This window comes from Engystomops pustulosus, chromosome 3 (genome assembly GCF_040894005.1).
Source record: "Engystomops pustulosus chromosome 3, aEngPut4.maternal, whole genome shotgun sequence".
Taxonomy (NCBI): domain Eukaryota; kingdom Metazoa; phylum Chordata; class Amphibia; order Anura; family Leptodactylidae; genus Engystomops; species Engystomops pustulosus.
Genome location: NC_092413.1, coordinates 141,322,414 through 141,348,689, shown reverse-complemented (window position 1 = coordinate 141,348,689; position 26,276 = coordinate 141,322,414). Strand labels below are relative to the sequence as shown.

Here is a 26,276-nt window from a genome sequence, read left to right as displayed (position 1 = left end):
AGATTTATTCAGTAATATTTCTTTGTATTATTCAGATTTCTTAGAGAAATATATATATATATATATATATATATATATATATATATATATATATATATATATATAATCCTCAACTGTGTAACTTCACTTTTACTAAAAGTTTACTCATACTACAGTATTGTATTACTCTAAAATTCTTTAATAATTCCATTTATTATATATCATTTGTAATAGCTTGGAGCTCAGCTTGACCAAAATGAAGTCCCAAATCAGGTTGGTTGGAAATAAACTGCATAAAACCATGGCAGCATCATTCACCTTCATTAACGTAGGCAACAGTAAACCCAAGGGACATTCTTACAATAAACAGATTGCAACCTTTCCTAGTGTCTGAAAGGTTTCATGTCTAGCATCTAATAAAATCATTATTTACAATGGACAGTGTGAAGGAGTCTCATTAAATGTAGGGTGGAATTTCTGTGCAGTTTAATCCTTACTTTAATCCTAAAATATATCCTTTGCTCTGCCTCTGCTTATATATCTTTTTTATATCACATATTTGCCTTAGCTTGTACAATATTTTTTTTAGGAAATAAAGAAGTCATTATTATCAACCAACCTGGAGTTTTTGCGACAGTTGAATTTAATTCCCTGAGTCCTTTGCCTATAAAATATAGCAAATGAAATACATCAATTTATTGAAGCAAATTAAATATACTGTGATTGTGGTCATAAAGAAAAAGAAAACACACATATACATTACCTCATGCTGACTAGTATGAGTCAATACCCAAAATCCGTTTGAGTTGACACATAAAAATATGTTGGTGGTGAATTGGTATATATAGAGGACTCTACATACATGGTGAATATCAGCTGTATTATGCATCTGACACTTGCCGGTAACTGCCGTAGTCAGTGCTGCCACCGATTTTGGTATTATGTATTAAGACATAAGCAAACTATATAAATTCTGTATCTCCAAAATCACACTGACTGAAAAAATAAAGTGAATGTGTCATCTGAACCTCACAGTGAAAGCCGTAAAAACAAAGTCCATTAGAATACAGGCAGTTCCTGGGTTACATACAAGATAAGTTTCATAGGTTTGTTTGAATTTGTATGTAAGTTGAAACTGTATCTTTTATAATTGTAGATCCAGACAATTTTTTTTTTCCCCAGTGAGAAGTGATAGTGACAGTACCACTAGAAAGTACAATTTGTCTTGCAGATAACAAGCCCTCATATAGCTTTGTAAACAGAAGCTAAAAAAGACTTGTAGAAGGAGTGGAGTGATAAACAGAGACACAAAAAATCTGACATAAAACTGGCTCTTAAGGGGTTAATCCATTACCTAAATTCTGAAATAATCCATGGAGTAGTTTTTCAGTATATGATAACAAGCCATCAATCCAACAAAAACAGTGCATTGAAAACATAAGGTTTAATGATCCAATGATTTAAATACCCAAAGAACAGTTTAGTGTAAATGTGCATGATAGCACTGATACAAATAAAACACAGGAGATATGAGAATTAAGCTACAAAGCTAAAAATCGGTTATCGTATATACTTGAATATAAGCCGACACAAATAAAAGTTGAGGTACCTAATTTTAACACCAAAACTGGGTAAATCGATTGACTCGAGTATAATCTCAGGGTAGGAAATGCATTGGCCTCAGCCTCCACCCGCTATATAGCCAGCCCATCCATGCATCCAGTATAAAACCATTCAGCCCATGCCCTCTAGTATATAACTAGCCAGTCCCTGTCCCCCAGGATATAGAGAGCCAGGCCTTGCCCCCTAGTATATAGCCAGTCAGCCCATACACCCAAGTATATAGCCAGCCGCTGTTCCCACTATATAACCAGCCCATGCCCCACAGTATATAGCCAGCCAGCTCATGGTGCATAGACAGCCTAGTCCAGCCTATATCCACCAGCATATAGACAGCCAGCCCCTGCCTTCCAGTATATAGCCAGCCAGCCCATATCCCTCAGTATATATCCAGTCCCCTGCCCCCCCCAGTATATAGCCAACCAGCTCATTCCCTTGCATAGCCAGCAGCCTATACAGCCAGCCCATTTCCCCTAGTATAAAACCAGCCCATGCCTCCCAGTATATAGCCAGCCAGCCCATGTCCCCTAGTATATAGCCTACCAGCCCATGTCCCATAGTGTACAGCAAGTCAGTCCATGCCCCCTAGTATATAGCCAACAGCACATGCCTCCTAATATATAGCCAGCAGCCCCTGCCCCCCAGTATACAGCCCGTCAGCTCATGCCACCAGTATACAGCCAGCCCATTGCCTCTAGTATATAGCCAGCCATCCCCTGCCTGAGGTATGCCCAGCCTATAAGAACAAAAAAACTCACCTTTACAACAATCCCCACAGGTCCACTTCATTCTTGCGATGCTCTGGCTCTGTGTCACACATTACAGTCCCATACACCATGACTTCAGCCACCTGCTGACATCATAGTGTGTGAGTTGCCATCAGTCATCGGTCAGAGGGACACGGAGCTGGAGCATTGCAAAGAAGAAGAGGACCTGCAGGGTTTGGGTGGAGGAAGGGTGAGTACAGAGTTTATAAGATAAGTTTAAATTCAAATATATATGTTAGGTCCAACATGACTAGCTTAGGAAAAGGGTAATCTAGATCTTACCAGAATCCTAGAGGTGACCAAAAAGGTACCTCATACCATTTAAATATCTTAATTATTAAAACATTTATAATTAAAGCAAATCGACAATAATAATTAAAACACATTTACAAGACATAAAATACATTTACAGAACATAAGGATTTCTCTTTCTTTGTTCAATTTTCTGCACTTACTTTTACAAATAGGAGGTTTCCCTGTCCATTTCATATCACTTTTACATGTTCTGTGCTCAGACCCACCAGCTAGAAAATACCCAGGTTGGCAAACATATATTAAGGTATATCCTAGTGTAGGTAGATCTATTGCTTTCACATCTGCATGACTGGGTGTTTCTGGTTGTCGACAAGCATGAGCTGAAAAAGTAAAAGTTGTTAGATTAATATAACAAAACATTATATACATTGCCATATTATGCTGCCATCATGAAACCCATATACATAGTAATAGTGCCACACTGTCCTTTCATCATATAGTAGTTAAAAAGAGCCAGCAGAAATTCTTTACATAGCAAGGTGACTAGGAGCAGTTATGTACGAGTACAGGATACATAACTACACTACCTACGTACAAAATTTTGAACGACATTTACCACCAAGATAAAGGATTGTAAACCTAGCACAATGACATTCATATGTCAGTATGAAAATGAGCCTGACGGGCTCTGGGCTGCATATGTTTCAATAGAGCCTGAAGCACAATTTTTTTATGGCTTTCATTCTTAAAAACAAGGAACAAGAAAAGTGGATCCTGTCAGAGACACACGCACATGAGTGTGTAAGTGTTGTTGGTTTACAATCCTTCATCCTGGTGGCAGATTTCCTTTAAAGAGGTTATGCTCATGAAATTGTAGAATGTCTTATCCCTTTTTTGTCTGTAAAATATACTTTTTCATCTGTTTGAGATAATATTTCTCCATCTTGACACTTCCATCCAAGTTCAAATTATTTTGAACAGTCACGATAGAAGAAATTTGTATTTACTTATTTATTGTGATACATACTATTAACCATGCAGAATATTCAAAGGGGCTCTGCAGCTATACTGGAAAAAAAAGTTTCACATTAGCTCCTGAATTCCATAGCATATCGAATGTGGATATTTTCAACTGGATCAGAAGTGTTAGTGGTCATGTTACAACAGTTACTAATACTAGTAGTTTAAGGAGAGAGAATGGACATGTGACTATTGAATGTAGATGTTCACCCTCCAGTGATTCCTTGCTGCAGAATGCCAGTGGCTTAACCACTGATACTTCCAACCCAGGTGGATGTTAAAAAGAGACCGAAGTGCCACTTTGCAACAGTACAATTTTTTTTTCGCTGACAAGGGGACTTCAACAATAGGAGAGGGATTCCTTATTCTTCAGAAAGTTGTAAAACAAAATACTGTTACTGGAAAACCCCTCTAAAGTGGTTGCATGACTTTCTCCAGAATAAGGAATCCATCTCCGATTGTTGAAGTCTAACTTCTGGAACCACCAGCAATCATAAAAATGGTGGTCCTAGAATCAAATAAAAATTAATATTGGGTATGTCTCTGCTCTTTTTACATGTGGTTCTTCAGAGGAATTCTTGGCCTATTCTCAGAAACACTAATGTCAGTGATTACTGATTAGTGATAAAACCTTGATGTGTAGAATTCAGAAATAATTGACTGAATATTGAAGCGAACATTGATAAACACACTGGAATAAATGGGGCAAATTACTTCCAGTCAGCACGTGACATACGAGTCAGCAAACCTTCTCGGTGGTTATATGACAAACCTGACACTTCATGACACATCCCACTCTTGGTCTTTGTCAAGTATGATTGACAAAGCTTGAACATTGAAACCTTGCATATTTTTCTATATTTCCTATTTAAGATTATATTTACTTGATTCACTGGACTACAATGCAATGCTGCTGCTTCTTCCTGAATTGAAAACCTTCATGATCCTAGAGCCCTTAGAAGATAACCATACATCCATCTTTTTTTTTCTTTCCAATTTTTGCCTCAGGCTTTGGAACTAATGGTAATGTTTGATTCATATGAATGAAAATAGAACTATATATATAGAACTATAATAGAAAATAGACAGCATATATGAATTTCTATTTATATGAAATTCTGCAACAATATGAAAGTAAAATAAAATCATGTGATTTTATACTAAGTGCTATTATGTGGACTTGTAACACTATTCATAGATAACTACTTCAGAATAATTTTCATAATTATACTTAACATTATTTTACAACCACACGAGTAGATTTTTGATAACATTTGATTTCATAAAAGTATTCATCTAAAAAACAGTAAGGGGGTCAATTATCTTTAGTCAGGACATTTGTGTATGTCTTTTTTGCATCCTGGACTACCTGGAATGCATGAAATTCAGAAAACAAAAATTGCACTCTGAGGGTCCACTTCCACATAGACAGAATAATTTATTTATAAATATAAGGATGGCGAATTTCGAGGGAGGACATCCCTCTTCAACAGATCCTATATGATCAAATAGTAGTCATATGTAAAAAGAGTAGGAAACATGGTGTACTCCATGTAATAAAAGCAACATACATGTAATAAAAATGCATTGTTACAGTATACATATGTAAAAAACAAGAAGCCAGAATACAAATATACATACATATGTATACTGTAACAATGCATTTTTATTACATGTATGTTGCTTTTATTGCATTGTGTACACCATATTACATATGGCTACTATTTGATCATATGGGATCTAATAAGGAGGGATGTCCTCCCTCAAAACGCGTCATCCTCATATTTATAAATAAATTATTCTGTCTATGTGGAAGTGGCGCCTCAGAGTCCGATTTTTGTTTTCCAAATTTCATCAAGCCCTACTGTACATTGCTATCCAGGTTACAGGAAAGTGTGCAGCCATCACAAATATCTCAGGTAATTCCCCACCTATTGGGACCAGGGACACCTGTGGGATAGTCCACCTGATTTGACTCCTCTTACTACTCTATGGGAGCACAACCTCTCTTTTTTTCGATTTTTTTCCAGTACCTTGGAATGCAGAAGAAGGCATGAGAAGGCCTCTGAGTGCACAACTGCTCTAGAAAAATACTAAAATATGCAACATTTATATGTAAAGCAGGACTTATGAGCAATCATAGGTTTGGTGAAAATCCTAAGATTTGTTTGGCTGCACTCAGATATAGACAGTTTTATCAAATTATTATAATGATAAATGTTTCACTTTAGTCAGGTAGAATGTGCTACCTTGAATATAATCATCTTGTTTCTGTCATTTTTCTTTTGTATACAATACATCTATATATTTTTTTATCACATAGCAGTGGCGGCTTTGTAAGCTAAGCTAATGTGATATTTTGAATTCAACGTGAGATTGTAAAGCTCAGAGAATATATAAATCTCTAAGGTTATCTGTGTTTGATTCAGTAAAACCGCAAGGGGTCCAGGTGTTGCCTGATTCAAGTTTTAGGTAGTAAAATACATGTGAATATATGAAGGACATGAAATACATTTTGTTTTGCCTATATGTACAGCTAAGATTTATGTGAGTTTTGTGTAAGTATTTGATTTGCTTTAATACAATTTTTCTATCTTTCATTATCCACGTTTTTATACATGAAAAGATCTCTAATGCATGTTAAATATACATTTGTAATAAGAATACCTGTTTCAGGTTGTATTAACCTTGCTTTTAAAGAACAAATTGCATTATATTTTATCTGATAAGCATTGTTTGTTTTCCATTGAGTTATACAGGCTCCATGATGTAGGACTCAATTGTACTATGTCCCAACAAGTAACAAATCGAATTACTGATACACACAGATCGAACAACATATGAGCCCAAAGCATGACTCTGTACTTTATGTGTCTTTATATATTTTTTTTTAATCAGTGCTAAATCAGTCTTCTCACAGTGTATATATATATGTGCGCTGCCAACAATTTGGTTGAGTACGGTAATAAATGTGAAAGGCTACTAAAGCTGTGCTGCTCAAGGAATTGCTAATTCCTTGCTCATAAATTAAAGTTATTTTACATTTAGCTGTTATTACGATTTCAAACTTTTAGTAATATACATCAATACTTATGCATAAAACATGTACAGAGAATAATTAAAATTATCAGTTTTTTTTAACTTCTGAATATGCATGAAATTTGAACTTATAATAATGCCCATATCTTCTCATTGTATATCTGTTTTTCTAAAATCTCTTTTTAGTTTCATTTGAAGGCAGAATATACTATCAGAACATAAAATATATTTCTGTATGCAGAAGATAATGTAAAATAGTGAAAACATTCATAACACTTACGGATGCATTCTGGTTGGGTTCCACTCCATGTTAAATTAGCAAGACAATTGCGTGTAGTGGAGCCTTGAATGTGGTAGCCCTTACGACATCTGAAGACGACTAAACTTCCAATCTTCAAAAAAACAAAAATAAGATAAATATTTGAGGAGCCCAAGGATGAAGTGAATGGAGAGCAATTTAAATGATAATGAAGACTACAAATGGATCTTGCAACTTTTTTTTTTCAAGGAAAGAAGCAGTAAGGAAATGAGAAGAAAAGATCCTAGGAAACAATTTTAGTTTTCGCTTTTAAGATACAAGCATGTTATAAAACCAAGTGATAAACAAGCAAAACTCAATCATAAGAGTTCATGAATGCTTATTGAATCCTTGTTTCAGACGTTTATGTTACGTTTTTTTGTTGTAGAAGTGACTAAAAAGTTTTAAAAAATTCTGGAAAATACTTTAGAACATAGGGCAGCCAAATGTTAGTAAATGTCTACATATTTATTCCAGATTAAATGTTTTGCTATGGACAACAAAAACTATTAGTCAATTTTATAGATCTCCTTTGTAGATGTCATTATTGGGTTACCAATTCCAACAGTTTGGGATTCTTTGGTTTTATTGTGCCTGATATTCTAGATTGCACTTGATAGATATAAAGTATAGTGTATATTATTTTAAAAACATACTAGTTATAATATTTGGTACAGTAGCTAAGTCCATGGTGGAAATGTGCAACATATATAAAATGAATTGTAGAATATTTGCCACAGAGATTAATCACTCAGTGGGACTGATATATTAAGATTGGCAGATTATTTGCAAGCCTTAATCATATGTGCATCCGCCACTCGACAGATTTGAATGACTAAAATAATGAAATTTCATAGCAATTCTAGTGCAGAAACACCTGTTGTAGTTTTCAGCTCTAACGTGTGGTAGTTTATTGGTGCAAGTTATTGTAAATTTGCAAAAGTGGCAAAAATTTGCTCATGACCCGGAATTGTGACTATATGGGGCCTTTGAAATATGTGACCCATTGTTTTTTCACCTTACAATGATTTTATAATTGTCACAAAATCGTTGGTATTTAAGTATGCTATAAAATGTGAATGACATTTTTGCAGAATATCATGTGCTAAAATATAATGTTTGAAAGGGGACAGGACTGGCCTTTTCCCTGCTACAGAGAGGGAGAGAGAACTAGAGGGATTCTGGATAACATTGTGGGAGAAAAATAACATTACAATTTAAAAAGCCTTAGTGACGATTTATTATAGATGGGGGCATCTCAGGTGACATCACTATGTTTTACTTTTAAAGCACTTTTACAGCACAGTTGTAAAACAAAACACACTGTTGTGTGTTGTTGATGTGGTTGAATATCTTCAGTACAGAATAGGGGTCTGATTTAGCAGAGTGAGAGGCTTTTGACTAGGATTAGGAAATACGAGTGCTCCTTATGGATACATTGTCAGCCATGGCCATCTTATATGCATGTGGAGACTTATAGCCTAACTCCCCTTGACATACCCATGTTTCCCTGATGTTGCATTGTTTCCCTAGAATGCATTGTACCTGTTTACCTTGATGAGATGCATTTTGTCTTTGTGTCGTATTGAATATTAATAAAGGATACTGGTTTGATACTTTAAATAAACTTGATGTAGGTTGCAATTTAGTTGTCCAGTGTTAAACAAGTCCCTACATGATGGGAGCATATTATGATTGACAGTGATTTACTATAAATGGAAATCTCCCCTAAATGGATTTGTACCTTTTTTTGCTTATGTTTCTAACTAATTACCTGATTTATGTTTTTATGACAGTGCGCAGAATAAAATTAACTTGAAAAATAACCTATTGAAAATATATTACACACAGGCTCGATTTCACCACTGCTATAAGATATATCTGCTCTTAATTGGATATTTTATTTGGTCTTTTTCACATACACATTTCAGCTTAGGTTTATCACTTAAACAACTGTAACCTTACAAATAAGAGCATTAGCAGAAAATCTATCTGTAATTATTGAAACTTTCTCACACGTAAATGCTTCTTATTAAATGCATTCATTACCTCATAAGCCTTGGAACTGTTTTGCATGCCATAATGTGGTGTACCAGGGTCTCTGCAGGAGTTATGAGCTGGATCTGAAATGCGTGCAAAGACTAAACATGAGACTAGGTTACTATAGAAACAGTCAATCATTTTTAGTTTATTTGGTTTGTAGTTTAATGCATTCTATCAAAATTAAACTAAAAAAGAAGTAATGACAGATGGTTGAGAATGACGCTTCGGAAAAATATATTCACAAAATTGCAATTATAAAAGTCATAAAGATCATAAAAACAATGTCATCGGTGTCAACAAATCTTTAAGACTACTGCAATCAAAAATCTCATTTTAATATTTGATTTCAAAGACATAAATAACACAAAAAGTCTCACTGAAATGTAGTAAAGAGACAACTAGACATCTACTAATGTTCAGAAATAGCCCTGTGAGACTTTTAGCAGTGAAATCCCTAAAAAACCTCAATGCAACTTTGAGATGGTAATCCCTGTGATGTGTATTTTAAGTGGATTCTAATTCACAGGGTCCCAAAACATACTTGAAGTTTGTAGATAGATAATGCACATACCAATGCATGCTGGCTGTATGCCATTCCAGGTTCCATCTGACTGGCAAATTCTTTTAGATGACCCAACTAAAACAAATGGTGGTCTACATTGATAGGAAACTTCTGATTTGTATGTAAAACTTCTTCCAATAAGTCTTCCCTCAGCTGGAGTTCCTGGATCTCCACAAAACACAGCTGAAATTAAGCAAATATTGATTAAACAATCTTATATTGCATATAAGTGACAGTATCTATCTATCATGTTGTTCTTTAGGACCATGTATCATAGTATTTTAGTTTATACAGTTGAAAAAAGACACATGTCCATCAAGTTCAACCAAGGAATTTACCATGGGGTAAATTTATCATTCAACATCACTCGTTCACACTACCATTCAGATTTCTACCTTCCGCTTAAAAAAGTAAAAAGCATAAATTGAATAGATCCGTTAAAAATCCCATTGAAACCAAGGCAATTTTTAAAGTCATTTGTTGTCATCCGTCAGACAGTCATCCATTATTCTTCCATTTTTTAGATGGAAAAAATTACAGAGCTTGAAGTACCATAATGTACTGAGCTGAATCCAGAAGCTCATCCCCATGCTTTCTCAACATGCAGAAGATATGTCATGTGACCATGGTGACATCATTGCATGTCCTTAGCCTCCTAAAATTATCAAACTGTACATCATGCACATATCTGTGCACATGAAATCACAGCAGCCTGCATGGAGAAGATTAAAAGTGCATGCAGGCCTGTTGTGATTTTATGTGGTCAGATACAATTTCATAATGCTAGAAGGCTAAAGGACCTGCAATGATTTTATCCTGGTCACATGACATCATTCCACTTTCTCTAGATAAATCTAAATAAATCAGGCAAACACAAGGAAAAAAACAACACATGGGAAAATAGATGCAGTGCAAAAGAGAAAACCAAGCTTGCTGCAGAAAAACAACAGCGCCAAAAAAAAACCCTGAAAAAATATGTTGAGTAACCCCCACACCAACCCACCCAACATAAATTAAGATAAATCACCCCCTGTAGTAGCAATGAACCCACATGGACCCTCCTATGTGGTGTAGTTTTACAATTAAATTTGCGTTCTTTGGAAAATTGCAGTTCAGAATTTTTACTGTCTGCACTGAGTTCTTGATGCTTCCTGATGCACTTTTAGCATTTTGTGCAGCATATATATTTGATTAATTTGATCATGAGAAGGATCCCATATCCTGACCCCCATCTCAATGCCAAAAGAACATGGTTTTCAATATCCCATACTGGAAAACTTATTTGTATGTTTTCCCAGATTAACAAACACATGCATACACATATTCATCACATTCACAGAGAAACTACACATATTCACCATATAAATGGACGCACCCATACATCTATGTACCACATATACAGATGCACTCATACACCTATGTAGTACATATACAGACGTACTCATACATCTATGTACCACATATACAGATGCACTCATACACCTATGTACCACATATACAGACACACTCATACACCTATGTACCACATATACAGACACACTCCTATATATATGTACCACATATGCAGACACACTCATACACATATTTGCACCTATATGCAGACACACTCTGGATTCACTCTGCATTCACAGACTCAGATTTATATACACATTCTCCACATCACACTTGAAACACCCTTTATAGAGTTAATATGCAGAATCATATGTATGATACATGGCCATTTACCTAGCTGCTGTAAGAATAATGCTTACTACAAGGGTGACACTGGACACAATGGGTTGTCATAAGATGAGTGGAGAAAGATGCTTACATAATAATATCAGACATAGTTACCCACTACATGTGCTTCTCCTGCTTGTTCACACTGATGGGCTGACAACTTATTACGCCCTGCAGAACTAATGTCTCCCACACTTGCAGGGATAAAATGTACAGAGAAGTTCCTATGTGTAACAGCCATTACCTTTATATGAGTGCCATGGGCTGAGCTCGTTACTGCCTGGGCTCACCATTCTCTAAGCTTAGATGTGTAAGGAAGGGGGAGTGCAGCAGGAGGCTCCACCTGAGGCAGTTGTCTCAACATGCCTCATATGTGGTGCACCCATGTTCTTGCAGAATAAACTATAAATGTCTCTTTGTTTAGCCTCATTCCATAGTTATAAATCCAGCAACTCACAATGGTTTTATTGTCTAAAGCAATAAAAAATAAGCAATAAACTAAAAAAATAAAGTACAAGTTAATTGGTGTCTGAGAAAATCATCAGTGCTGTTGAACTGAATGACCAATCTGTCCAATCTGTCTGCGTGATGACTGCATAATTAAATGTTTTGATTGTTTGATCTGACTGAGTCAAGTCCCATATTGAGCCATAAATTCAGCCAAAAAGTATGTTACACATTAAGAAGAAACTTATTTTAATTGAAATAATTTCCAAACTTACGCAAACACTGTGGTATTTCACCTCTCCAACTTCCGCTTCCTTCGCATGAAAGAACAGTCGGACTGGAGAGCTGGTATCCCTCCACACATGTGTAACTGACACTGGAGCCCCAGCTGTAGTCGAACCCTTCCAACTTCCCATACTGTACATGTGGTGGCTGCCCACAGTGTATGGCTGGTAATGGAAATAAGAAAAGTAGCTATAGCATTTCTTACGTTTTTGTAGTAAGATCACAGAGTTTTTGTCATGTTTTACTAATATATAAAAACAATAATTAGTATAATCAATAACCGAAATATGTTCAGTAGTAAGAAAAACAGTCAAAACTTACATTAAAATTTAAAGGACACCTCTCATCCGGATTATGCACAGTTCCCCCCCCCCCCACACACACACACACTGTGCCTTGGTTAAATGCTCAACGTTCATGCTTAAAATTGGATCCTCTTACAAGTGAAATCCTTCCTCAAACATGTCCCACCTTGTATTTAAATTTTCGATTATTAACTAGGTTGTCCACGCCAAGAATTCTTCCCTTATGACTACTATTGCTCGGAACTCATATAAAAGGAAGGAGAGTAGATTAAAAGGCTAGTTACTCCAACTAGAAGTGCCCAAACGCAGGGATAATAATGAAAGTGTAATGAATGGGCGGGTCTTGGGGTAGAAGAGGGGAGTGTTCAGACTGCAACTCATGAGTAAGCTGGACTGCTTGTATTTTACTTTGATGTAACCTATTTAATCCTTTAATTCTCACCAGCAAGATTTATTTCTAGCAGTATTTGTTACCGTTTACAAAAGTGGTTCCCAAATGTTCTGAAAACTGCACCTACTTTTGAGAATGACTTTTGTTAGGGTTGAGCCCCCCAGTAATTTGTTTACCACCCTTTTCAAAAATCACAATACAATATGTTCACCTGTATTTTTATACATTTGCTTTTAATGGACAAAATTTCCCCAAGTCCTTTAATCTTCAGTGCTCATATGCCTGTCAAAAGAATTGTGTAGCCATAACCAAAAAAACTCTACTTACCATCTCCTGAATTCCCTGCATGCTGCGTGTATTACTCACTTACTCTGAAATATTGTTTAACTGTATCCAAGTCCTGAGGACACTAATTAAAGCCTGTTTTTCAGAAAAAAGTAGCATTTTGAAAAAAAAAAAAATTTGGAATAACTGTAGTGACTGGCCAGGGCACACTCAAGCCTGGATTTATATTCTACATTAATATCAATATACCCTGTACATAATGTATGTTAGCAAGACATGGAATGCCTTTGTAAACCATTCCATACTTCTCACCATCAATAAAATCCAATGCGAAAAAATTCAGAAATTTTACAGTTTGCATAATACAGTAAAGCTTTCTGACTCTGAAGAAAACCTGTACTTCTTTCAATCATGGCAGTGAACTTGTTCTCAGATATGTCCATGGAATACATATTGATATAAAGCAATATATTGTATATAAAATTACATGTTATACGTTACAGACCTTTACACGTGGGTTTTGTCTGGTTCCAGGTGCCATCTTTCTCACACCTCATTGGACCTGAAGGCGGATCTTGTAAGTAGCCTGGGTTACAGTGGTGGATGACTGTTTTGTTAAATGTAAAATCATTTCCTTGTTGAATACCATTAGCGATAGGACCTGGATTTTCACATGTAATCACTATGGTAAAAACAGAAGTCTGCTTTTAGTGCATAATTTAAAGGGGTATTCCCATCTGGGCATTTACATTTAATTTAATTCATTTGCCTTATATAAACATTTCTTCAATTGGATGTTAATTAAAAAAATGTTCCTGTGTGAAGATAATTTCTCATAAATGTAGTCCCATGTTGTCCCTTAGAAACCATATAGCTTCCTCGGATACGACCATGTCACACTCAGGCAGCGGTGGCCAGACATGCGCTATAGAGTCCTGCCGGACCACCAGGATTCAGCAATCATTACCGGTGGTCGTATCCGAGGAAGCTATCTCGTTTCTAAGGGACAACATGGCTACATTTATGAGAAATTATCTTCACACAGGAACATTTTTTTTAATAAGATCCAATTGAAGAAATGTTTACATATGGCCGATTAATGAAACTGAATGTAAGTGCCCAGTTGAGAATACCCCTTTAACAATGATTCTCATTCTAAATGAAGGATCTGTTTGTTTTTATTGCTTACTTAGGTGTCAGTCTACAATGACGCTATATAAAGAAGCATGTGAGAGAAGTGTCCCCCAGCAGTTATGTCTTATCCCACCATCTCAAAATAAAGACAGATTACAGATTGAACCTGGTGTAAAAACTAATCATGGCCAGAAACAATGTTGTTTCTCTGTCAAATGATTAAAAATTTATTAAAAGGTGTGGTTTACTTTAAGTGTGGACTCACAATCCACAAATCTGCATACATTTACAGAAAAATTTGTGGATGCATGTCAGTTGTGATTGTTCATTTTAATTTGTTGTAGTATTCTACCTCTGTGATCAAAAATTGCAAATAAATTAATCATCTAACAATTAGAGATAGATAGATAGATAGATAGATAGATAGATAGATAGATAGCTTAACAACAAAATGTTGCATTCAGATATGGAATAAAATTAACAAATTTTTCATGTTATTTTTGGAGTGCTGCCTCTATTATGGACTTAAATACTAATGGTTTGGACCAGGAACCATATGGTTTAAAGGAAATCTTCCATCAGATATTTACTTTCTGAAGTAGTTCCCTTGGTAGACTTCACCTCACTGCACCATCCCCAAACAGTTTCTATCATTTCCTTGTATTAAGCTCTTTGGTTATTTATTTTATTAATATGTAAATTATCTACTCTGGGCGTGGAGTAGCTTTTGTGAGTTCCAACTGTGAAGGCTATTACATGCCCCCAAGAGATCTGCCTACCTGCTGATCATTTTCTGATGTGAACGTCATCATAGGTATCCTTTATTGATATGTGCACACTCAGAAGCTGGCAGAAGACTCGGAGCTGACTAAGTGAAGAGCTGCCCTGCTACCCAGCATGAAGAATGTGTCAGCAAACGCTGTGCCAATGCAGAGTACTGCGGCTGCACTCACAGCACTCCTTGCACTCACAGCAATGGACGAGCAAGTAGGCAGATCTGGGGCTGTGTAGTAGCCTTTGTCCCTGCAGCTTACAGGGGCTACATTATGCCCTGTGTAGCCTTTGCAGATAATTTAAATATTAATAAAATACATTCTATTAAACAAAGTGCTTCATACAAGGAAAAGTCAAAAACTGTATGTGGATGGTCAATGAGGTGGAATCTACCAAGTGAACAACTTCAGAAAGTAGATTCCCGATGGTAGATTTCTTTTAATTGAATTTATGCCACACTGCTCTGGATTTTCTTTGGATAGATAGGTAGATTGATAGATAGCTGGATAGATAATGATGGTTTCTCTCTGATTATTTTTTAAAATAGGTTTAAGAAACAAGTCAATCTGAAGAAAGAGAAAAAGAAGTAAGTAAAATCAATAGTCATTCTGTGCATAAAAAAAGAAAAGGCAAAAAAAAAAAACTTCTGACACTTTTCTAATCTGTTCTGACATTTGGTTATTGACCTGAGCAATCTGGAGCACTTCCAGTCCAGGTTCCATTGGCAGTACAATGTCGAGTAGTTAACCCTGATGTTTTGTAACCTTCCCAGCAGGCATAGATGACAGAACTGGAGAAAAGTATCCCATCACTGAAAATGATCATGCCATTGGCTGGAGTTCCAGGATTTCCACAGGATACCGCTGTCAGAAAGATGGAGCTAAAATCAACATAGTTGCACAGAAGTGACAAGTGGGATTAAGGCAAGAACATTGATTTTAAACATTAGAGATAGCTTTGAAGGCTTGTGTTTATCACACCAGTCACTGTGGTAGTGCACATGAATGGTGTGCATGTCATTACATCCAGTGCTGCTAATATCCTTGTTAGCCAAAGTTTATGTCCTTGTAAGCCAAAATTCAATATCTTAAAAAAAACCTCCTTTAGCAAGTTGTTTTTTGTATTATATAAGAGTACACAAAACAACAAAATACACCTACTCTGTCTATTCATGAGTTCATTAGGCTTAATAGGCTCAATTAATCTTGTATAATGATACAATTTTTTACTAAATGGTATCATTAGATGCCTATTTATAACATGTGTTTTGGGTCATGCCTAGATTATTTTAGATAAGGTTCTCTAAAGCCACCTCACTTCAAATTAAAAAAACAATTTTAACAGTTAATAGAAGGACTGATGCCTTACTCTAGCCAAAACAATATTTTTTTACACTTTTATATACAGGTTTGAAGAGGTATATTCAATTGTCATCTCATACCCATGAGAACGAACCCCCACAGCCACAAGAACAGGGATCCTATTCTCCCTTTTCAAATGAAATGTTGCAAGTCAAGCATGTGTACACTGAGCATGGGGCTTGTCTACCTTTGAAACTCTCATACAAAGTGAATGGGAGTGTAGAACATAAGTTAGTGCTGTGCAATTTATTATGCAATATTATTCAATTAGTAAGAATGGGACCATTGATCAGATTGTTATCTCCCAATCCTGTCTACCCATTCTTAACTTGACGAGGACAGTGTAGATAGATTGTTATGACAGCCATGTCTTTCTCAGAGATTCACAGGCCTGTCATATAACCTGAAATGTAATGGTCTGCCACTATATGCGAAACAGTAATAATGCGAAACAATAATAATGCGAAACAGTAATATTGCAATATATTGTATGAATAATCAGACCCCCTAGGGTTAAAGTATCTGAAATAAAACTAAATAAAATGTAAAAATTCAAAACATGTCTTTTTCTAGAACACATAACATTATTTTACCAATATAATCATATTGGTTATATTTAGAGATGAGCGAGCACTAAAATGCTCGGGTACTCGTTATTCGAGACGAACTTTTCCCGATGCTCGAATGCTCGTCTCGAATAACGAGCCCCCTTGAAGTCAATGGGAGACTCGAGCATTTTTCAAGGCTCTTCACAGGGAAGCTTGGCCAAACACCTGGGAACCTCAGAAAAGGATGGAAACACCACGGAAATGGACAGGAAACAGCAGGGGCAGCATGCATGGATGCCTCTGCGGCTGCTTAATCGCACCATTATGCCAAAATTATGGGCAACAGCATGGCCATGACAGAGTGACAGAATGAAGCTAGATAGCATCTAAAACATCCAATAATTGACCCTGACACTATAGGGGACGGCATGCAGAGGCAGCGGCAGCAGCGGCAGGCTAGAGAGTGGCATGGCGACATACTCTAAATGGACTCAGGCTTCAAACCAATGGGTGGCAGAGAGGAACCAAAGGAGGTGAGCAAGAAGCGCTCAAATAATATCAGTACATGATAAAAGTTTGCCAGTATATTTTGTGGATTACACAGCAGGGTGGCGACAAAGTTAACATGGAAGCCATGAAAACAACCCAAAATTCTGCCTGACACAGCTCGTTTGATAAGGGGACCATGTATGGAGGCAGTGAACTAGTAGTAGATTAAAGGTGCTGCAGTTCAAACTATGTTAGTTGGATCTTGGCATGGAGCTGGCGCTCTGCTGCCAGGCGAGCTTTCGCCAATCCAAGCCCCTGTCTCTAGGCTACTCCCCAAACAGCACTTCTAAGAACCTTTTGTATAAGATCAAGTGTAGTAGCGTTCTTATAAGTTTGGGATATGGCGGGTGAGGGGAATGTAAACAGATGCGCAAGAAGCGCATGATGCGCATGGAGCTGGCGCTCCGCTGCCAGGTGAGCTTTCGCCAATCCAAGCCCCTGTCTCTAGGCTACTCCCCAAACAGCACTTCTAAGAACCTTTTGTATAAGATCAAGTGTAGTAGCGTTCTTATAAGTTTGGGATATGGCGAGTGAGGGGAATGTAAACAGATGCGCAAGAAGCGCTGAAATAATATCGGTAAATGATAAAAGTTTGCCAGTATATTTTGTGGATTACACAGCAGGGTGGCGACAAAGTTAACAAGTTTGATGTGGAATGCCCTGTAATAGCTCTTGGGCGGTGTGCCTTTTATCGCCTACGCTCAGCAGTTAGAGCACCGCCTGCTGTCGCTTAGCGACAGCACTGCTGCTGTGCCTAGAGCTACCGACTGATGGCGCCATGGCCACGGATGGTAATTCGGAGGAGGAGGAGGTGGAGGAGGGGTGGGAGGAGGAGGAGGTATACTAGGCCTTTGAGACCTGGACCGAGGTAGGCCCCGCAATCCTCGGCGTCGGCAGTATATGACCAGCCGCAGGGTCAGACTCGGTCCCAGCCTCCACCAAGTTAACCCAATGTGCCGTCAGCGATATATAGTGGCCCTGCCCGGCAGCACTCGACCACGTGTCCGTGGTCAGGTGGACCTTGTCAGAAACGGCGTTGGTCAGGGCACGGATGATGTTGTCTGACACGTGCTGGTGCAGGGCTGGGACGGCACATCGGGAAAAGTAGTGGCGGCTGGGGACCGAATACCGAGGGGCGGCCGCCGCCATGAGGTTGCGAAAGGCCTCGGTCTCTACTAGCCTATAGGGCAGCATCTCCAGGCTAAGCAATCTGGAGATGTGGACATTAAAGGGGTTATGCCACGAAACTAATTACTTCAAAATGCTCACAAAGAGGTTAAAATATTTCAAAAATCTATTCATAATGGTTACCTGGAATTATAAATACTTTTGTATTTGTTATTTTGATGCTTGTGCGGCATCTATTCTGTGTCACAGAAAAGCAGATGTGGGAGGGGCCTAGCGGGCACATGCACAGCACTGACAGAGGCAGTTCAACCATAAGTCCTATAATGCTTTACAGGCGTCTCTCTCTCATAGGGTATGCTTCCACCTGATGTGTTAAAGTAGTCCCTAGACTTACTACAGCTGATTCTGCTAAAGAAACGCCATGTCTCCTACACCAAAGCCGTGACACTGTTTCGTTCACCTTTCACCACTGTATATGTGAGATACATATAACAGCCAATAACAGCTAAGATATACGTTCTTCAAACACATATAAAAAAAATTAAATATGAGCTAGGATTGGCTGCGAGGGGCAATATAGACAGCTTTTATAAATATTTTTTCTCATAAAATATAACATATATATACTATACTGAGGACTAACTTGTGATACATATATATTATATACACACACTATGGGGGGTGGGAATAAAGCAGAGGTGTTATTTGGAGCGCACAGTGAAAGTCGTAAAAACTGACCCCTCAAGAAAGTGAGGCAAATGCAAAAGTGGTGCATTTTTTTTTTTTTTTTGCTAATTTCACCACATTTGGAATTCTGGCAGTACACAGAAAAATAAGCCCTCACACCGATCTGTACACGGAAAAATTAAAAAGTTATGGATTTTTGAAGGTGGAGAGTGCCTGTGTCTGTATAATGATACCAAACGTGTGTGAATAGGAAATCAGAATAGGTAATGATAGGAGATTCCACTACCAACTACCATCTTAATCCATCCTGATAAACCATAGACATTACTCATAGATCCAGGCACCGGGACTGTGGGATCTTCTTATATTTGTCATCCATGGCCTCCTTCCTTCTAATATCAACTTTTAAAATGATTTTAATGAGCCTGAAGGGTTCTATGAGGTGTTACCACGATTCCCCCGTGCCTCAGATTCATAGGTTAGATGCATAGATAGATAGATATGAGATAGATAGATATGAGATGCATAGATAGATAGATAGAAGATAGACAGATAGATAGAAGATAGACAGATGGATAGATAGATAGATAGAGAGATAGGAGATAGATAGATAGATAGATAGAAGATAGACAGATGGATAGATAGATAGATAGACAGACGGATGGATAGATAGGAGATAGATAGATAGATAGACAGACGGATGGATAGATATATATATAGGAGATAGATAGATAGATAGATAGATAGATAGATAGATAGATAGATAGGAGATAGATAGATAAATAGATAGATAGATAGACAGATGGATAGATAGACAGGAGATAGATAGATAGAAGATAGACAGATAGATAGATAGAAGATAGACAGATGGATAGATAGATAGATAGATAGACAGACACTCACATGTTGCTGACCTCTGGATGGTCTCCTGCTAGTCAGGGACAGGGGTTCTTTGTAGGACAGCAGGGTAGTAGAGAGGGATGCTCAGTAGTCAGGACTTACAGGAGGAGGGCTGCAGGACATGTGTGAGATGAAGTGAGGTCAGGGCTCAGCTCCTTTACTTGTTTTGACTAATGGTGGATACATGGTGAGGGGAAGGGAAGAGCTGCTACACTGTAATATGTTAGAGCTACAGCCATGTTAGGGGCAGACTGTGATCTGCATGGACCCTCTGTATTCCTAGGTGTAAATACCTTATAATGTGCCCTGTTTGCACTGGTGGAGCCTGATGTTATCACTGAGACATTCAATACAGACCACACTGCACTCGGCTGCACAGCTCATTCGGCCCCTCCCCCTCGCTCCCATTGGCTGCTCCCTGTCAGCTGGTCTCCTTCAGTCTGAGACAGTGGAGGAATCTGCAGTCAGAGATGTAAACAGACGAGCAGAAGGTGATTCCTTGTGCGCAGACTCGGCCAGGGGAGAAGGCAGTCAGGACGGGACACAGCTACCAGCAGGGGAGCCAGCAGTCACCTTACAGCAGAATAGCTCAGTAAGGCTGCATATTTTCTAATAACAGTAAATGGTGAAAGTATAGCTTACAGTGCACTGAGCTAGAGTATGAATTTCTGCTATGGTGACACAACCCCTTTAAGGGCTTGGGCGTGCGGGTGGGTTGCACTATATTTCCGTTTCCGCTCCAGCGTCTGGGGTATGGAGAGCTGAACGCTGGTGGATGCTGTGGAGGATCGTGGAGGCGACGATGGGGTTTTTGTGCCAGGGTCCTGGGCAGGGGGCTGACTATCAGCTGACACAGGGGAAGGAGCAGTGGTGTGCACGGCCGGAGGTGAACGGGCTTGGTGCCACTGAGTGGGGTGTTTAGCATTCATATGCCTGCGCATACTGGTGGTAGTTAAGCTAGTAGTGGTGGAACCCCTGCTGATCCTGGTTTGGTAAAGGTTGCACACCACAGTCCGTCGGTCATCCGGTGTTTCCTTAAAGAACCTCCAGACTTCTGAAAATCTAGCCCTCGCCGCGGGAGCCCTCGCCACGGGAGCTTCACTACGTGACACATTTGGCGCTGATGCACCAGCTCTGGCCCTGCCTCTCCGTCTGGCCCCACCACTGCCTCTTCCAACCTGTTCTGCTATAGGACTCGCCTCCGTCTCAGAAGCACTGTGTTCACCCGGCCTATCAACCCAGCTTGGGTCTGTCACCTCATCATCCTCCGATCCCTCAGTCTGCTCCCTCCTCGGACTTCCTGCCCTGACAACAACTTCACCACTGTCTGACAACCGTGTCTCCTCATCGTCGGACACTTCTTCCACTACGTCAAGAAGGTCATCATCACCCACAGACTGCGACTGGTGGAAAACCTGGGCATCGGAAAATTGCTCAGCAGCAACCGGACAAGTGGTTTGTGACTGTGGGAAGGGTCCAGAAAACAGTTCCTCAGAGTATGCCAGTTCAAAAGCCAAATTTTCCTGGGAGGGGGCAGACTGGGGGGGAGGAGGCTGAGGTGCAGGAGCTGGAGGAGTGCCGATTTCGGTGACATGGGTGGACTGCGTGGAAGACTGAGTGGTGGACAAATTGCTCGAAGCATTGTCGGCAATCCACGACATCACCTGTTTGCACTGTTCTGGCCTCAACAGTGCTCTACCACGAGTCCCAGTAACTTCAGACATGAACCTAGGGAGTGTAGCTCTGCGGCGTTCCCCTGCTCCCTCATCAGCAGGTGGTGTTTCACCCCGCCCAGGACCACGGCCTCTGACCCCTGCAGTAGTTGGACGCCCACGTCCCCGCCCTCGTCCTCTACTCCTAGCCCTCGGGTTAAACATTTTGAAAATGAAAGTTATAACTTTAATTTTTTTTTTACTTTTTTTGTGTTTTTTTGTGTTTTTTAGTTTTTTTTGTGTTTTTTAGTTTTTAAAACCAAACAATGCTATCCTATTGCTATGGCTATTTTCTAGCCAAGTATGAAAGCACACTGATGAGATGACGCTGAGTTATGAAAAAATAAACGTAAAATAAAAAGAAACTGCCAGACTGTGCCTAATTGAAATCCAACCCCTAATAAATTTTCCCACTTCGGTCTTTGCGATAGATATGTGCGTCACTAAGCGCTAAACACAGCGGTCGCAAGTCTCACTCCAAATTCCTGACAATTGGCTAGTATATGCACTGCAGCAAGGACAGCCACCAGCAGATCAACCAGAAATAAAATATATATAACGCTATTGTAGGCGGAAGTAAGCCGTTTGGATTCTCCTTTGGCTATTTTCTAGCCAAGTATGAAAGCACACTGATGAGATGACGCTGAGTTATGAAAAAATAAACGTAAAATAAAAAGAAACTGCCAGACTGTGCCTAATTGAAATCCAACCCCTAATAAATTTTCCCACTTCGGTCTTTGCGATGGATATGTGCGTCACTAAGCGCTAAACACAGCGGTCGCAAGTCTCACTCCAAATTCCTGACAATTGGCTAGTATATGCACTGCAGCAAGGACAGCCACCAGCAGATCAACCAGAAATAAAATATATAACGCTATTGTAGGCGTAAGTAAGCCGTTTGGATTCTCCTTTGGTTATTTTCTAGCCAAGTATGAAAGCACACTGATGAGATGACACTGAGTTATGAAAAAATAAACGTAAAATAAAAAGAAACTGCCAGACTGTGCCTAATTGAAATCCAACCCCTAATAAATTTTCCCACTTCGGTCTTTGCGATGGATATGTGTGTCACTAAGCGCTAAACACAGCGGTCGCAAGTCTCACTCCAAATTCCTGACAATTGGCTAGTATATGCACTGCAGCAAGGACAGCCACCAGCAGATCAACCAGAAATAAAATATATATAACGCTATTGTAGGCGTAAGTAAGCCGTTTGGATTCTCCTTTGGCTATTTTCTAGCCAAGTATGAAAGCACACTGATGAGATGACGCTGAGTTATGAAAAAATAAACTTAAAATAAAAAGAAACTGCCAGACTGTGCCTAATTGAAATCCAACCCCTAATAAATTTTCCCACTTCGGTCTTTGCGATGGATATGTGCGTCACTAAGCGCTAAACACAGCGGTCGCAAGTCTCACTCCAAATTCCTGACAATTGGCTAGTATATGCACTGCAGCAAGGACAGCCACCAGCAGATCAACCAGAAATAAAATATATATAACGCTATTGTAGGCGTAAGTAAGCCGTTTGGATTCTCCTTTGGCTATTTTCTAGCCAAGTATGAAAGCACACTGATGAGATGACGCGGAGTTATGAAAAAATAAATGTAAAATAAAAAGGAAATGGCAGACTGTGCCTAATTGAAATCCAACCCCTAATAAATTTTCCCACTTCGGTCTTTGCGATGGATATGTGCGTCACTAAGCGCTAAACACAGCGGTCGCAAGTCTCACTCCAAATTCCTGACAATTGGCTAGTATATGCACTGCAGCAAGGACAGCCACCAGCAGATCAACCAGAAATAAAATATATATAACGCTATTGTAGGCGTAAGTAAGCCGTTTGGATTCTCCTTTGGCTATTTTCTAGCCAAGTATGAAAGCACACTGATGAGATGACGCTGAGTTATGAAAAAATAAACGTAAAATAAAAAGGAAATGGCAGACTGTGCCTAATTGAAATCAAACCCCTAATAAATTTTCCCACTTTGGTGTTTGAGGTGGATATGTGTGTCACTAAGAGCTAAACACAACGGTAGCAAGTCCCCCTGCAAATTCCTCACAATATGGTACTAGCTGCACTACTAGTGCCAGCAAGCCCAGCCACAAGCAAACAAAAAAAAAAAAAGTATAACGTTATTGTAGCCCTAAGAAGGGCTGTTGGGTTCTTGTTGAATCACTCCTGCCTAACACTATTCTAATAGAACACCCTAACGCTTTCCCTGACCAGCAGCAGCTCTCTCCCTAGCGGCATCCAGACACAGAATGATCCGAGCAGCGCGGGCAGCGGCTAGTCTATCCCAGGGTCACCTGATCTGGCCAGCCAACCACTGCTATCGACGTGTAAGGGTACCACGTCATGCTGGGTGGAGTGCAGAGTCTCCTGGCTTGTGATTGGCTCTGTTTCTGGCCGCCAAAAAGCAAAACGGCGGGAGCTGCCATTTTCTTGAGCGGGCGAAGTATTCGTCCGAGCAACGAGCAGTTTCGAGTATGCTAATGCTCGAACGAGCATCAAGCTCGGACGAGTATGTTCGTTCATCTCTAGTTATATTATTTATCCAGACGTCCACAAATGTATCAACATATATATAGAGAGATGAGTAGACCCAAAGCTTTTGTTTGGGCTTGGGTGCGTCATGTGTGAAGAGAACATATAAATGATTGGGAATCACCCGGACATAAAAGGAACCTTCAGGTCCCCTCGCCTCTATAAATTATTATCCCATGCTGTGAAGTCGGTAACACGAAAAAATTGCTGATTTTACTCCCTTTGCAAACCATTAGTATATGAATAAAATATGATCAAAAGGTCATATAAGTCCTTTAATGCCATCAATAAAAACATCAGCTCAACACCTTACCCGACTTTGTAGAATGAAGTTTGAAAAAGTTGTGAATATGAGAAAATGGCATTACAGCGGATTTTTTTTTTTTACAAGATTCAAAGATATGATAGAAATTTGTTATCTCTAATAAAAAGTTATCACTTTTTGAAGGTGGAGAGTATAATAACAGAAATACAAAAACAAGAATGTGCTGCATCCTAAAAGGGTTAGGCTGGGTTCACACTACTTTTTGTGTCATACCTTGTAAAGACATATCAAGAGGATTCAGACATGTCTTTACAATATATGGCACAGATGTATATGTCTCCCAGCGAGCCACCCTCCCCCCTGAATGTGGGGGGAAGGAGGGAGTTTACATCGACAACAGCAACAGGGCATTCCCCCAGTGATGTCTTTGACTAGGGAGAGATGCAATAGGCTGCACCCGGTCCCCATCACCATCCATTGCCTCCAGTGAGCACATACATTGATTGCTAAGTTGAAAGCTGCAGGATGAAAGACGTAGCTTGCTTTTATACCAATATAATCATATTGGTTATATTATTTATCCAGACGTCCACAAATGTATCAACATATATATAGAGAGAGATGAGTAGACCCAAAGTTTTTGTTTGGACAGGATGTATAGTGGCCAGACAACAACTATGCCTCCGTCTGCCACTATTTGTCAGCGTATACATAAAACATGGTGTGAACCCAGCATTAGAAACTAGTGTTGTTATGTATACAAGAAGGGTTTGTCTCTGAAGTATTATTCACTAATTTGTCTTAATCTGTGTTAGAGAGCATATTTCCTTTTTTTGAGATAATCCATCCACCTCACAGTTGTGTCATATCAGGCATGTCAAGAGGCTGATTGAAATATCTTCGGTTGGTCAAATAGCTTGGCAAAGCAGATTTCCAGAGATGACTCTACCAAACAGTCTTTATTTTAGTTTCAAGCTATATCAATAGCTATCCCAAATTCTTTCTTTAAAGGAAAACTAACATGCAAAGGTCTAACAGTAATACACTGGTGGCAAGTCTTTATTAAATCAACACCTTATTTGTCTTTTGAGAGGGGATGAGCTGCATCATATCTCGCTTTTGTTTGGGAGAGTGCCCTGAACAGAATCTCTAAAATATTTAACTGTTCATCTCATTATGAATCAGCTACGAAAACCGCATGGAGCTAGTATCGGACTGATTGGACAATGTGTTCTTAAAGACCTGTTAGCTCATTTGATGTGTAAGAAGGCACTGGAAGTGGACAATTATAATACATGAAAGAGCTTTAGCCCTGAAAGGGGGAGAAAATAAACTAAATAAAGGGAATACATAAGCTATTGGATGCACCAATAGGTAAACTGTTTTATTTTGAAAATTCTCGGGTGGAAGTGTAAGTTGTGGGTAGTGTTGTAACAATTTAAGTTTATATTGTGTAAAAGAAAGTTAAAAAAAACTTTAAAATAAAAAATGTAATCATTAAAAAATGTTGATTAGACAGATTTTGGCAAAGATGTACTGGTTTCCACAATAAAAGGTAACTCTAAAATCTAATTTTCAGACAACATGTTTTCACTGTGATTTTATTCATTATGTACTTGGTTTTTATATGGACTTTAGATGTATACCCTATATTA

At 38.7% G+C, this 26,276-nt stretch overlaps 1 protein-coding gene across 3 annotated transcripts in view; it reads right to left on the bottom strand.

The window, feature by feature from the left end:
- CSMD1 (CUB and Sushi multiple domains 1) overlaps positions 1-26,276 on the bottom strand; it is a 1,135,715-nt gene that overhangs the window by 27,615 nt on the left and 1,081,824 nt on the right. For all 3 annotated transcript variants that reach the window (XM_072142316.1, XM_072142317.1, XM_072142318.1), the window contains 8 exons: positions 15,610-15,786; positions 13,521-13,697; positions 12,025-12,198; positions 9,593-9,766; positions 9,028-9,101; positions 6,961-7,072; positions 2,822-3,001; positions 599-643 (listed from right to left, as the gene is read on the bottom strand). In XM_072142316.1, the coding sequence (XP_071998417.1) occupies positions 599-643; positions 2,822-3,001; positions 6,961-7,072; positions 9,028-9,101; positions 9,593-9,766; positions 12,025-12,198; positions 13,521-13,697; positions 15,610-15,786 (1,113 nt within the window). The remainder of the gene's footprint in view (positions 1-598; positions 644-2,821; positions 3,002-6,960; positions 7,073-9,027; positions 9,102-9,592; positions 9,767-12,024; positions 12,199-13,520; positions 13,698-15,609; positions 15,787-26,276) is intronic.